At 42.0% G+C, this 15,363-nt stretch overlaps 1 protein-coding gene and 1 pseudogene across 2 annotated transcripts; both read left to right on the forward strand.

Moving 5' to 3' along the window:
• The first annotated feature begins 483 nt into the window (after positions 1-483).
• Positions 484-1,508, forward strand: LOC123001936 (40S ribosomal protein S24-like; annotated as a pseudogene).
• Positions 1,509-5,049: 3,541 nt separating this feature from the next.
• On the forward strand, positions 5,050-14,342 carry TMED2 (transmembrane p24 trafficking protein 2). Of its 2 annotated transcripts, XM_044389815.3 has the most exons (5): positions 5,050-5,340; positions 6,818-7,010; positions 7,416-7,436; positions 9,652-9,759; positions 12,821-14,342. In XM_044389815.3, exons 1-5 carry the CDS (start codon positions 5,161-5,163, stop codon positions 12,943-12,945), a joined length of 627 nt encoding a protein of 208 aa, XP_044245750.1. In that variant the 5' UTR covers positions 5,050-5,160; the 3' UTR covers positions 12,946-14,342. The 2 variants fall into 2 exon arrangements, with proteins under 2 accessions (XP_044245750.1, XP_026370515.1); XM_026514730.4 differs by lacking the exon at positions 7,416-7,436.
• Positions 14,343-15,363: the final 1,021 nt, after the last annotated feature.

Here is a 15,363-nt window from a genome sequence, read left to right on the forward strand (position 1 = left end):
TGGTGGGAGGCGTTAGTTTCTCTCCATGTAGGTCTCTCCCGGAGCAGCTTGAGCGTCCTTATGACATGACAGCTAGTTTTCCCAGAGGAAGTGAGTCAAGAGAACAAGGTAGAAGCTACAATACCTTTTGTGACCTAGCTTCAGAAGCCACACACTGTCTCGTCTGCCACGTTCTCTTAGACAGAAGTGAGTCACTAAGTCAGTTCTGCCTCCTGGTCCAGGAGAGGGGAATTAGGCTTCACCTTTTGAAGGGAAGAGGGTCAAAGAGTTTGTAGATCACAACAGGTAATAACAGGGCTGAGGAGCAGAAAGGGATGGTGAGACAACCCACAGGTCAGCAAGAGCAGAAAGACACTATTCTAGTTAGGACTGGAAGGGATGGTTGAACAACTCTGTGAATATGCCAACAACCACGGAGCAGTACATTTTAAAAGGGTGAGTCCGCTCTTTTCCTCCCTGGCTGCTTGTAGCTTGGCTGCCATCATGAACGACACAGTAACTATCCAGACCAAGAAGTTCATGACCAACTGACTACTTCAACAGAAGTAGACGGTCATTGATGTTCTTCATCCTGGAATGACAACGGTACCTAAGACAGAAATTCTGGAAAAACCCCAAAATGTATAAGACCACATCAGATATCATCTTTGTATTTGGATTCAGAGCCAGTTTTGGCGGTGGTGTTGCGGGATCATGGAATGCGGCGGTCAAGAAAGAATTCTTGAGACGTTTTACGGTGCAACTTAGTAAATTTATTTAAGCAGCAGTGGGCAGAAAAGGCTGCACTTGGGGCACCTGGGTGGCACAGCGGTTAAGCATCTGCCTTTGGCTCAGGGCGTGATCCCGGTGTTATGGGATCGAGCCCCACATCAGGCTCCTCCGCTAGGAGCCTGCTTCTTCCTCTCCCACTCCCCCTGCTTGTGTTCCCTCTCTCACTGGCTGTCTCTATCTCTGTCTAATGAATAAATAAATAAAATCTTAAAAAAAAAAAGAAAAGGCTGCACTTTTGCTGTATGAAGCTGGTGGTTTTATGCTTTGTGCTCAAGGGGGAGGGGATGTACAGGGAGTATTAGATCACAAATGTCTTCTTTGAATTTCTACTCATAAAACTACTTTTGCAAGATTTCTCTGGTGTTTATCATTCACTTTGATATGAACTGTCCGTGAGAGGTTCAGGCAATCATGAGACCCTGTAAGAATGTGGCAACTGGCACATATTTGATCCTTGTCAAAACCGTGCAGGCTATAGGTCAGCCTTTTGGGCTGAAGGTGAACATTTTTTTCTGTTTCTATCCCTTATCAGGGGCAAGACAACTGGCTTTGGTATGATTAACGATTCCTTAGATTATGCAAAAAACAAAAACAAAAACGAATCCCAACATAGACTTGTAAGACATGGTCTGTATGAGAAGAAAAAGATGTTAAGAAAAGAGCAAAAGGAACACGAGAACAGAATGAAGGAAGTCGGGGGGACTGCAAAAGCCAGGGTTGGTGTGGGCAAACAGTGAGCTGGAGATTGGACGACAGAAGTTCAAGATTCTGTAGTGACTTGATATGTGGTGATTGTGCAGATTTTTCACGAGAGGGGTAATAAACTAAGAACTTTTCTGTGGAAAAAAGAGGGTGATTTCATGGTATGTGAATTATATGCCAATAAAGCTGGAAAGAAGGAAAGAAGGAAGGGAGAGGGGAAGGAAAGACCTGTTTTTTACTGCACCTCACTCACTACCAATAACCACCTGGTAGGTTCTGGCCCAGACCCCAGTGGAAAGATTCGGTCATCATTCGTCATATAATTACTAAGTACCCACCGTGTGGCACCCGCGCTGTGTCAAATGTATTCATGCCCACCAGGCACACGCGCATATGCCAGTCTGTGCTGAGGACCCAAAACGTGCACACTTTCTGTGGGTGATCCGGCCAGTCCTGGGAGCCCATCTTCAGATACTGAAATAATGTTGAAAGGCGCTTCATGAGTAATTTATGAGAGTGGCGCTGTCAAAAAAACCTGTATGAAAAAGGAACTATGCCAAGCAGTTGACAGTGATTATTTGATGGTGCTACGATTAGAGTTACTTTACCAATTTTTAGATGGCACAGTTAATTACTTTTATAATACGAAAAAATAAATTTCCAGAGGATTTCTGGGTGCATTTTTGGTTTGGTCACCACTGTGTTTTCCAACATTGGAGTTAACTCTATTTAGATATAGCATCTATGCTCCAATTTGCCACAGTCCTCTCCACTCCCTATTGCCTTCAGCTGGTGTCATCTCTCAGTCACATGAACTGCCTGATCCCTGAAGACATTTGAATTTGGGTCCCGCAATTTATGTAATAAAATCCCCACAATATACGTTTCATTGTGGTCCACCAAGATGGTAAATGTCCACACTTTTAAGTCCCCGATAAGTGGATTTAGAATATTTCATCGGTTTGAAAATGAAAGTTAACGTATTTAATTTCTGGATAAGAACAAAATTGTCCTTGGCACTTTTCTATGGAGTTCAGTTGCTTGGGAAGTCCAAAAGGCTGTTTCCATCAGAATAATTCAGTTTAAGAGGAAGCTACTGTAGGTATTGTAATCAGAAAGAAATTTTAATACAGGGAAGTGGAAGCACATAAGTGGGTTTGCAAGGCTGGAGAAACAGGCTCAAGACTCCTAGAATAACACCACAGAACTGACCTGCCGGGAGAACCAGGGCCTTAGCCACAGTGCGGACAGTGGGGAATCAGGGGACTATTATGAGAACGCTTGAGTTCAGTAACACAGTGTCACGGCCAGGAAGCTTCCATTGCTGTAACTGAGCACCTGTTTCTTGACACCTGAAGTGGGAAACTGGGTTTTGGGCCACTACTGCCCCCTATTGCCTGATGGTTTTTCAAGAAATAATCCCTCAAAAAAAAAAAAAAAAAGAAATAATCCCTCAAATTTGCAGAGCACCTTCACATATATCGCGTCATCTGGTCCTCCCCCTAACAAGCAAGGCACGTGGTGTCATCCCCTATTTATAGGTGAGGAGACTGAAGTTCAAAGTTGACGGAACATAATTAAGGTCACACAGCTTTGTGCAAAACTGCAGTAGCCACCCAGGTCTCCTCATCCCCAGGCCAGGGCAATGAACTCAACTCATACGTCATGAGCGAGGTCGTTTGCGGCCCTGTGGTAGGCTCCGGGAGCACAGCACATATATGTTAAGGCCGGTGGCTCACAAGTGTCATGGACTGGTCAATAACCGTAACTCAGTGCACAAAGCTGCATCGGAAGCACAGAGCATGGGGCTAGTATGTGGCAGAGGTATGTCTCGGGACATTCTAGAGAAGAAAAGAGGTGACATTTGAGTTGGGTTTTGAGGGATGAGAAGGATGTCTGGAAGCAAAATGCAGAAAATCGTCGTAGCAGCTGGCAAGAGCTAGGGGGCCTGATGTGGCAGCAACACTTGGGGGAACTGAGAATTCTAGTTTTGGAGGATCTGAACAAGGTAGAAAAGTATTTTTTGTAGTTGAAGTATTATATACATACAGGAAAATAAGGTGCATCAGTCTTAAGTATACATCTTCTTGATTTAAAAAAATAACATGTAAACACTAGGTGAAGATATTAAACTTTTCCAACATCCCAGGAGGTTCGCTTGTACCCCTTCCCAGTCTACACCCACCTCCATCCTTTCCCGTAGGTTTCTGTGGGATGAGGGTGTTTCCCAAGGGGTGCTTTCCCAAGGGGTGCACCCAAGGGGTGCTCAATACCTTCTCCCAAGTAACCAAACAGTATTGAATAGCAGGCAGGTAATCTGTTCAATGGCCAATGAATGGAGAGGGCCAGCTCATGCTCTGAAGGCACCTTCTGCCATTAGGACTCATGGTCAGGGTTTCTGGGGTTAGGGTGGAAGGGGCTGGCAGGGAAGTTGACTTGAGGGTTTTTCCCGTAAAGGGTAAGAGTCTTCTCTGAATCAGAGGATATCATTTCTTCCCTTAAACGGGCACAGTCGGATATGTCAGCAAGCTGGCAGGTGGGTTTTTATTTTAACAACTAGAAGCAGGGCACCTGGCTGGCTCAGTCCATGAAGCATGGGACACTTGATCTCAAGGTTATGAGGTCCAGCCCCACCTTGGGTAGGTAGAGTTTGCTTAAAAAATAAAATCTTAGTTGGGGCCTGGGTGGCTCAGTCGGTTGAGTGTCTGCCTCCCGTTCAGGTCATGATTTCTGGGATCCAGCCTCCCCACGGGTTTCCTGCTTGGCAGTGAGTCTGTTTCTCTCCCTCTAAACCCGCTTGTGCTCTCTTTTTCTCTGTCTCAAATAAATAAATTGAATTAAAAAAATCTTAAAAAACAACAACAAAAGTTAGATGGTAATGACCCCGAGGTCTTCTGGAGGGTTAACAGGCATCTGAACTGGATCAAACCGGTCGAAAACTGGGTAATTGGAGACCAGTCTGGAGCTTGTTGGCGAGTTTCTGGTGACAAGGGGGGGGGGGGTGCAACAGAAAATCTCAAAGCCCCTGGGGTGAGCCCCCTGTCTTTTACTTCTTATGTCTCCTTTTACTTTTTCTTCTTCTTTTTAAAGATTTATTTATTTATTTGGGAGACGGCGCGCCAACGAGCTGGGGGAGAGAGAGAAAGAAAATCTCACGCAGATTCCCCGCTGGGCGCGGAGCCCCACCCGGTTCTCGATCTCAGGACCCTAAGATCGTGACCTGAGCGGAAATCAAAAGTCCCACGCCTAACTGGCTGACCCACGCGGGCCACCCTCTCCTTTTACTTCTTGCTTCTACTGTTGCCTCCAAATCTTTCACCATCTCTTTGGACAGTCTTAGGGAGTTGCACTGGGCGCAGGAGGTTTCTCGATACCGTCGCTTTCTCGTGTGGTCCACATGAAATTTAGGTTGCGCGGGAAAGGGGAGGGAGGTGGGGACAACGATGTTTGGCCCTTCAGAGCCACCGTCTAGGCTCGGGTTGGGCGGAGCCGCCATGTCCCTCGGCGGCCGCCGTGCGTCCGTTACGTGGCAGCTGCCGGCGCCCGCCAATCCGCGGCGCCCGCATCAGCCCCCTCGGGTGGCGCAGCCGGAAGGGGCGGAGCTGAGGCGGCGGCGGCTGAGGAGGCAGCGGTGGCGGCGGCTCTGGAGGCCGCGGTCCCGGTCCTGGCTTCGGCCCCAGCCCCACCATGGTGACGCTCGCTGAGCTGCTGGTGCTCCTGGCCGCTCTTCTGGCCACGGTCTCGGGCTACTTCGTCAGCATCGACGCGCATGCCGAGGAGTGCTTCTTCGAGCGGGTCACCTCGGGCACCAAGATGGGCCTCATCTTTGAGGTGGCCGAGGGCGGCTTCCTGGACATCGACGTGGAGGTGCGGGCACGCTGCCCGGGGCCCAGGCGGGGTCGCGGGGCCGTTCGGGAGTTGGCGGCGCTGGAGCCCGCGCGGGGCCTGCGGGGACACGGGGCGTGGAGGCCGCTGTCCGAGTGCTGGGAGGGGCCCCAGCCGCCGTCTGGCCCCCGCCCGGGCGACCCCCTAACGGCCCTTTCCCCCGCGGCCCGCCCGGATTCCGTGCCCCGGGATCCCGCCCGGATGCGCAGCCGTTGCTTAGTCGCTTTGGGTTCTCAGCTTGAACCGCGGGCTCCCCGTGGAATCTGGCGCAGAGCATTGTCGGCCAGGCGCCGCGTGTCAGCTCGGGCCCAGAAGGCACTTAAATGTTGAGGTTAGCTGAAGGCAGGTCTACATTGGATCTGCAGCTGCATTCCGTCGTGTTACGGATTAATGTTGGGGCATGACGTGGAAGCTTTAGGAAAAGTAAAGCGAAAACTACTGAAGAAGGCTAGGCAGATATTTGCGTTGTGCTTTTCTTTATTTTTCATAAAAAGAGCCTGAGCGTTTAACCTATTTTTATGCAAACCTCTAGATAGCTCCTTGAGCCATTTCTGAGTAGGGGAAAGGTGGAGTTGGGCCATTCAATTTAGGGGTAATGATTGCAGATGCAGTATCTGGAGAAAACAGTAAATTATTTTAAGAAACCAGCAGTCCCTAAATTTCCTCCTCTACCTTTTTTTTAAACGGAAAGAATAATTCGCTTTTATTTTTATTTTTTTAGGAAACCGGATGTAATAAATACTTAAATTCACTGTTAACATGATTAATTGGGTTCAGGGATTTTCCATTTGACAGTGAACGGCAGAGTCAGGCACCAATTACACAGTACAAGTGAAGTCCAAAGATAAAGGGATAATGGAAGGATGACTGGTAAAATTAGTCAAGATTTTAGTGATCAACTATTCCAGTCTCTCAAGTTTTGCTGGTGACAGGCTTTCTAAGAGGAACTAAGTTAGTTAACCAAGGCCTAACAGCTGTTTTTAGCGGGTGGATGAGAACATGGGTCTCTTAGTTTCCAAGTCTGGTCTTTTTTTCTCAAGCCTTCTGGTATCTCAGGTAAAGCAGATTCCTTCACTGGTTTGCAGCAATCAGTTAGGAGAATCTGAAAGTGTAGGTTGCTCAAATTTCTTAGTTTTAAAGATATTTTTTCATGTTTTGATATTAATAGTTTGCATGTGTGTTGGTGATAGAAGGCCATTTGGAGACCATGTATATTTCTGTTTCTGAGGGGTTCATGCTTAAGTTAGACAAATGAAGCATGTAGGCTGGATGGAAAGATGTTCTGGAGAGCCATCTAGTCCAGCCTTGTTTCATAAGTGGGCGAACTGCAGCCCAAAGGGTTTATTGTCATTAAGTGAAAATTGCATTTTCTTAGCGAATATCCTACTGCCCATAGACAGCACCTACGAAGAGTATGATTTTAAATCTTTTGTGATGTGTATTTCTTTCCTGCCTCCAGATTACAGGGCCTGATAATAAAGGAATTTATAAAGGAGACCGAGAGTCCAGTGGGAAATACACATTTGCTGCTCACATGGATGGAACATATAAGTTTTGTTTTAGCAATAGGATGTCTACCATGACTCCAAAAATAGTGATGTTCACCATTGATATCGGGGAGGCACCCAAAGGACAAGACATGGAAACAGAAGGTGAGGTGAACATTCAGAGGATTTATATCCCATTTCAAGAATTAATATTGTGTACATTGTTATTCACCTAATGGAGTATTTATTTTGATTTCTTATTCTACGTTCATTCACTGTCTTTAAAACCAAAAACTTTTGTGATACATTTTATTTCTCCAGGACTCCAAATTATCAAAAATAAGTTTCTGGAATTTTATGTTTTAGTTCTTTACAATTGCCTGTTCTGGCAACTTTTCGTAGTCAGTCTGTGCTTTTGTAAGCATGTAGGTTATGTGTGTTTTAGGTTGTTTGTTGTGTTGATTTGCTAATCCTGGTATATACATCATCATTTACTCATTTATACATGACTAGTTGGGTTAAACTTTGTTGTTTTATTTTTGTGTGTTTATATCTTACACTTTTCTTTAGGTGGTGGAGATACCTGGGATGGTAGGTGGATTGCTTTTTGACAGCATCCTGTCTTGCATATTTTTCTTTGCTGCTAATTTCTGCTTTCCTTCTTTCTAACCTCAGTTTGTTAGCATGAGAGTGTTTTTTCTCTTAATTAAAAAAAGACTTCTACAACTAATTATAGAGTTTTAGGGTCATTGTTTTGCGTTTTTATTTGGTTGACGGGAGGTATAGGTTAGGTCATTTTAAATTAATGGCACTGGAAATACAGTGATTGACATCTTCGGAGTAACATCATACTTTATTTTTTTTAAATGAATGCTGAGGGTGGAAAGATTCAACTGTAACCGGAGGAGTAAAAGTCGTTAACATAGTTAATGGCAAATGGTGCTGTTCACTTTGTAAGAAGTATTTTCCTGGCTTGTTTTTACCGTTATTGAAGTTTTTTTTTAACTTGAAACTTGGTTGGATGTGAAATGCAGTTCTAGAAGCTGTGTCTAGAGATGGTGGCAAAAGCTCTTTCAGTCATATATTGTTGTTCAATTAATTTTTATTTCTCCACTGACCAGCAGTAGACCCTGAATCAAGTCTTCTGGATAAATTGCTTACCAAGAACGAGCACATTTGGATTGGGGTGGTGGTGGTGGGGGAGTGTACAGTGTACATCAGGATTTGTGGAAACTAGCTGTTTAACACATATCCTAGTATTAACATGATAATATTTGTCCTAGATATTAAGCAGTTAGTAGAGTACTTCCATCATAAAGAAGGATTTGTTAGGTTTGAAATCTGTAGAATTTAGAGAATCCTACTACTTAGTAATTCCTGTGCTTGTTTTTCGGGGCCATTTGCAGTGTAGGACTTGGCTAATTCAAGGAGAATTTGGAGTTTTGAAGGGGTTTGTGCTTGTTCATTTTCTGTAAATTAGTCCCTTCTAAGTAGTTAGAATATATTGGCTGGTGAATGTGACTCTTGAATTATTCTTAAACCTTTAATATTTAAAATTCTTGCTTTTGTTTGCTAGTGTCAGTAAGTGGAAGCTGTGAAATCAAACCTTATTCTAAAGTAGTGGTCCTCAAGTGAGGACAGTGTTTGCCCCCAAGAGGACATTTGACAATATATGGAGACTTTTTTTTTTTTTTTTTAAGTAGGCTCCACGCCTATTGTGGGGCTTGAATTCACAACCCTGAGATCAAGAGTCTCATGTTCTACTGACTAATCCATCCCGGCACCCCTATCAGGAGACATTTTTGATCTCATGGCTGGATGGAAGATCCTAAAAGGTACTGGACGGCCCCCCACAATGACGAATTATCTGGTCCAAAATGTCAACAATGCCGTTCCTGAGAAACCCTGCTCCTAAGGTTTCGTGTCGTGCTTGGGGCTTCCCGAGTGAAGCTGGTGAGGGATGATTTGAAATTCTAGCCTAACTACCTTAACATGGGTAGGGGCCCTCTAATGGGAATCTTCCCTTGTGGTAGATACTTTTTTTCCTAACCGTGTGTTCATTGTCGTAACACAGCACTGTCTAGAAGCATACACTTACTCTTCAGAAATGTTAGTTCACCTTATATTCATTTTTGGCTAAAAAGAATACTCGATTTCAAACCTTGTGCAACTGAGAGCTTGTCTTTTCACTTATAATGCCTGCCATTCTCCACTGTAGTGAAATTATTGCTTTGATTTCCATAGAAGAATGTTTGAATTTTGGTGTGGATTTTTTCAAGAACGTCTTGAGTTTTTGCTCAGCTTCATTGAGATTAAAAGTCTTGTTTTGAGGCTGCTCTTAAATTAACATTAGAGTTATATGATTCTAAAGCATAGGTTTTGATTTTAAATATTGTTATTTATAGGATTGTTGTTAGGAATTTTGTTTTATATTTTGTGTTCTCTCTTTTTTTCCCCCACCTCAGTCTTGTCTTTTCTTTTTTCTCCAGTTAGTCAATGTAGTGAACTTAGCAGCAATTCATTAGAGGAAGTTTCTTAGGGTTAATTGTTTTCCTTTCGTTAGTAAGCATTATATAGTATGTTTTCCACCCTGAAAGAGCTTTGTGTTCTGGGAATGGACATTAAAAAAAAAATGTTTTGAGAATTAAATTGTCATCAGTAGTCCAACATGATGTCTGAGCCATTTCTAAACAGCTTCTTTTGTATGCCTTCTCTGAGGAATATTTTGAGGAATATTGCTTTATATGTATTTTTTCAAAAGGAGATTGCCAAATATGTGCTAATCTGTTTTTACATTTTTCTGTAGCTCACCAGAACAAGCTAGAAGAAATGATTAATGAGCTCGCAGTGGCAATGACAGCTGTAAAGCATGAACAGGAGTACATGGAAGTTCGGGAGAGAATACACAGAGCAAGTAAGTTAATGCTGTAACTTTGTATCACTTGGTGATACTAACCTTGGTGGCCATGAAATCCTGAGGTGTATTACCCAACAGCTTGCTTGAATTTTCCTCATTTGGGTATTTTACAAACATTATCATAGTAAAGTGCTGACTTAAAAAAGCACCCCTGCAAAGATATTTTTTGAGTACATGTCAGTAGAGCTTTGTACTAGACTAGTTTTTTATTGGGACATTCATTCTAAACTGAAAAATCCTGTTAAGATTTAGCACGAGCTTTTAAGAGTTTTTTTAAAAAAAATGTGTGGTCAGCTAAGGAATAAACTAATAGTTTTCCCAAAGCAGAAAGGAAAATTATAAAGTGGTTGGTTTTTAATCACATATCTGACATTTCTGTGCCAATGTATTAATATTATATGCTGAGATTTAGCTTTTTTTCCTCAAATGGAAGGTTTAGGCTAGTTAAAATAGCACTAAAACATGAATCTAGGCAGTCACCAGGTGAAGCTCAGCTTGGGCTCCTGAGTTTGTAAACTAGGAACAGGGAATGTGTTTATCTGTAGAAACAGTGATGACTGGAATCCAAAAGCCTGTCTAGCCCATGCTATAGCCTTAAGTATTACGCCTTTGCATGTAAAATAGAGAGGTACCATATTGACACACAGACCAGATAACCTATTTTAGATCCAGGTCCACACCTGTGGTTCAGTGGTTTTCATCCTCCAGATAGTTCTTGGGGCTAGATCTCATGGGAGCAAGCTCATCTGCAAACGCAAAGTGGTTGAAGTCAGGAGTCTTTGTTCCGAGGTTGGGGTAGAGAATAGAGAGAAGAATGACTCCAGAGAGAGAGGCACAGGCTGAACCTCTTCAGGATGTGGTTTGTGTTCTCCCTACCCCCTTTTCGTCTCTTGCCATGGATAGAAATGAGCCTTTAGGACCTAGAGCAAGACATAAACCTTGTCTTTCTGTGCGAGAGTAATGAGTAAACACAACGGACTGGAGAAGCGAGAGCTGCTGTTCTCCCTGTTTCGGAGTGGAGTGGGGCGTGAGGTGGACCAAGGCTTGTATATATGCACTCCTGCCTTTTCCACTAGGATTTCTTCTCCTCTTTGCCTCCACTGGTAATCTGTTCACCCTCTGGGATCACCACCCTCTCTCCCTCACCCGGCCGGGACCCATCTGTTGATTACCTTGCTCTCCAGTGGGGGCCAGCTGCTTCTGGGATGAGAAGGGCACTGAGCAGAGTCTGAGGGCCAAGAGCTTACACTGCTTTTCATTTTAACTGGTTCAGACCAGATGGCTTTAAAGGTATAGGAGGTTCTTGGGAACACAGCAGTCAGAGGAAGACCTGTCTTCTGGTCTGTGGGGGCATGCAGCGTTAATCTTCTGCACTTAATTTTGAGTGGAGATGCTCCTGCATTTGTTTCACAGACAAATAGAATTTTAGGCATTCTGTTTATTTTTGCCAATTAAATAGTTCTCACAGTGTTTGTTTTTTGTACATCTTCCTACAGCACTTACTCCTTAAGAGATGAACATAATGAGAAATTTTTTCTTCCTTTACTCCAGTGTTGTGATAATACTGTGTTCCTTCTAGCTAATATGTGACTAGTGTGAGGACAGTGTCTTATATACATACTTTTTCAGGTAAAGTGAAGGGAGAGATAAATACTTCTTTTTATACAATTGCTTAATATTTTGAAGTGTTTACTCAGCCATTCCCCTTTCAGACACAAATCTTAAAATGCTAGTCCTTCACAGTTAGCTAGATACTGGTTATTAAGTTTTCAGCGGAAGTAAACTTCATGCCATGGAATTATTACTAAAAATTTCAGCTTTGATGATTTTTAGGGTTCTAATTAATAATGTTCTTGGGCATGTGTCTCCTCTTGCTCTGGGGAAAAAAGCCACATTTTTTGCTAACTGTAAGTTATCTTTTTGGGAACCTGTTAGTTGCTTTTCACTTCTTTTTGAGTGATTATTAATCCAGTAGCTATTATAGTCTAACGTTCTACAAATGATATATATCTAAAAATATGACACTCAGCTGATTAATATTGTTACTATATTGCTGATTATAATTGTTTTTAATATTGGCCATTTGTAGAAAAATCAGAAACTACCTAGTAATTTTAAAAAGTTAAGGCTGTATGGGGCGCCTGGGTGGCTCAGTCGTTAAGTGTCTGCCTTCAGCTCAGGGTGTGATCCTGGCGTTCTGGGATCGAGCCCCACGTCAGGCTCGTCCACTGGGAGCCTGCTTCTTCCTGTCCCACTCCCCCTGCTTGTGTTCCCCTCTCTCGCTGGCTGTCTCTCTCTCTCTCTTTCTGTCAAATAAATAAAATCTTAAAAAAAAAAAGGCTGTGGAATTTGATCAGAAATTTGAAAGCCTGTGACATAGATTGAACAGAATAAATTAATAAAGGGTGATCATGGTTGTTGTTTTAAGGATCAAATTCTCAGCTTAAGAGTGGGATAGATCATGAGACTAGTGCCAGTTTGTAGTAACTGCCTGTATTGGTCCATGAGACTGGGAAACCACCTCCTTCTAGAATAGCTGCCAAATACATAGTAGGTGCTCAATATTTGTTGAATAAATGTTTAAGGAAAAAAGCCACTTAGATTGACACATTTTGACTAGGTAGGTAGTGCTTTTGGATAACTGTATGGTCTTGAAATAATCTCTCCATTTTTTAAAGTCAATTTTCTGATTCAGCAAAAAAGATTTATAATGTAGGAATATTTTAATGTGAGGGAGAAAGAAGGTTGTATTGGGTTTTAACCCTAGAGGTTGAAGTCACTTGAGGAGTTAGGCGAGTCACTTTTCCTCTCTGCTCCCCGCTCCCCATGCGCAAGTAGAGTAGGCTTGACCATACCCACTGAATTTTTAAGGTCCCGTTTATAGCTACAATTTTCTGCTTCTAAGTTTGTTGAGTTGCTTGGGGACAAAAGACAAAAGTATTTAGAGTACTATGAATGGTGTGCAAAATATTACTTTCCTAGAGTAAAGACTAGGATGATTTATGATGCTTATGCTTTTTTTTTTGGTTAAATTTTGTTTGTTTGTCTGTCCTCACAGTCAACGACAACACAAACAGCAGAGTGGTCCTTTGGTCCTTCTTTGAAGCTCTTGTTCTAGTTGCCATGACATTGGGACAGATCTACTACCTGAAGAGATTTTTTGAAGTCCGGAGGGTTGTTTAAAAAGCCTTTTCCTGATGATCTCAAAATCATAATTCACTGTTTACCAAACATCTTGGTGATAATAGTGTCATTAGTTTCTACATTTTTATTTTTGAAACTGTACATTCACAGCTTATGTTTCTTTGTGATTAATAGATATTGGGGGAAAACACCTTTTTAGGAAAGTTAGAGTGAAAATTTGATACTTGATTGGCATAATTTCTTATTTGAATTCTGCGTCCATTCTACAGGTCTGTCAGAACTCCAATGCTGTAAATGAAATACAGGCATATAGTCCCGATTATATCTTCTTTCCTTTTGTTTTCATGATGAAGTGCAGCTCAGAAAAGTACTTCATGGATAGTACTTCACTTAAATGACTGCATTCTTTGGATCTCTTATCCTGTAGTTCAAGTCATTAAAGATTCTTTTTGTTGAGTCCTTATGAGAAACAACTGTCTGAATCTTGATATTTTCTACCCAGCCTACTGGCAGAGCTCTGACTGGAGTGTTACCAGGTTGGTACTTTTATACTTGTCTGTCCTGTTTTTGCTTTAAAGATAAGACTTAACCCAACCACATTTCCCCCCTAAATTTGTGTTTTGAACCTTAGGACTCAATCACCTCCAATTAAATTGATGACACAAGCAGCTAATAACCATTTTTTGGTTTCTGCGTAACCTTGCGAGCAGTCTCTACTAAAGCCAGTTCTCTGGGTGTTGCAGCCAATGGTAGCTCTTTTCTTTCTACGCTAGCACATCCACTTTCTCCACTCTTGACATGTAGGAAGTGTGCATTCATATAATTGGAAAAATCTGGATTTCTGATGCCAAAGGGTTAAAGCCTCTTGGATTTCATTGCAATGATATACAGCCACTATTTTATTTTTGATCAGTGGCATTTTGGCCACTGTTTAATTAGGGTACTGGACATCACTGTCAGTACTAGGATTTTGTTTTTGTTTTTCTTGGGTCTTTTTTGGCACATGTGAATTTTGTTTTGTATAAAATGAAATGACTTTCTCTTGGTCTCTGATGATGGGTTTAAAATTAAAGGAGCATCTGGTTGTGGTGTGGGGGTGATCCAGGATTATGTTGTGACTGATGTATATTAGTTACTTGTACATTTTTTTTGGATCTTTGCAAGGGGAAAACTACAAGTAACGAGTTTTATATAATTAATTTAAATTTGTTACAGGTTTTCATGTTCAGGATAAACAATTTTTCAACCTTGGGTGAAAATACTTGCAACAGTTTAAGGTGACTGTATTTTACCTTAAGACAACTGTTGCAATGCCAATTTTTTTTTTTTTGGTGTGTGTGAAAACACTTCAAAATTGAATTAAAAGATGTACATTTAAAATTGGTTGTGTATCTAATCCGCCCCAGGTTCAGTAAATAAACAATTCTTTTTAAAAACAGTATTCTGTGTTTCATATTAATGGTTAATTCACATTTGTTAAGTATCAGCTTTCTATCCATATTTGAAATGAGACATGTCCGTGTTTTCTGAGTTACTATGCCTGTTAAAAATGTCTGTCACTTTGTATGTCTGTAAACTTGAGGACAGTGAGTAGGAACCCAATACTAGTTTATCTTGTGTAGTTTCTTTTGATGATTCAGTGTTAACATCTTAAGTATTTTTTTTCATTTGGGAAAAAAAGAGTTATTTTAACTCAGCTGCCTGGTTTATGGTTGTGGGAAATAAGTTTAGGAGGGATTCAGTGATTTGTGCAAGACCCTCAGATGAAGACTGATGGAATCAGAAACTAGATCTCTGCATTTAGAAACTGTTGCTCTTCCTCTATTACACTAAGGGCCTGCTAGTAACAAACTACCATTTGTTGAACATGGTGGAATGCCCTAGCACTATGATGAGCGCTACATGCAGTCTGTCTCATTTATTCCTCAAAACAGCCCTTACCTTGTGTGCTATTATAATCCTCATTTTGGAAAAAGGGAAACAGGCTTGGAAAGCATCCAGGGTCTGAAAACTAGTAAGTAGAGCCCTAAATGCAAATGCAAGTATGCTCTTTCTTTCTGCCTTCATGTTCAGAACTGTGGAAGTCCCATTTTGTAACAATTGTCAAAGGTATTTTGAAGTGTGATCCTGTTTCAGTGGAAACGTTGCCTCAGGCCTTTTATCTTTCACTTCATTTAGTTTGTGATGACTGGAGCCTGTATGAGTACTATTCTCATTTATCCATCCCCAAAATAATAAAGTGACTGCTGTGTGCTGCCAGTGATAGCCACTCGGTTAAAGAAATTAAAGAAAAATCCTCATTGGCGTGGGATTTACCTTTTAGTGGGGAAGAGGAACCTAATATGTAAATTGGTCGGCATATTAATGGTAAGTGCAATGGACGTAAAGTGAGGCGGGATGAGCGGTTTTAGTGATTAGGAAAGGGCGGCCTCACTGAGATGACATTTGTAAGTACGC

Source organism: Ursus arctos, unplaced genomic scaffold (assembly GCF_023065955.2).
Source record: "Ursus arctos isolate Adak ecotype North America unplaced genomic scaffold, UrsArc2.0 scaffold_34, whole genome shotgun sequence".
NCBI classification, from domain to species: domain Eukaryota; kingdom Metazoa; phylum Chordata; class Mammalia; order Carnivora; family Ursidae; genus Ursus; species Ursus arctos.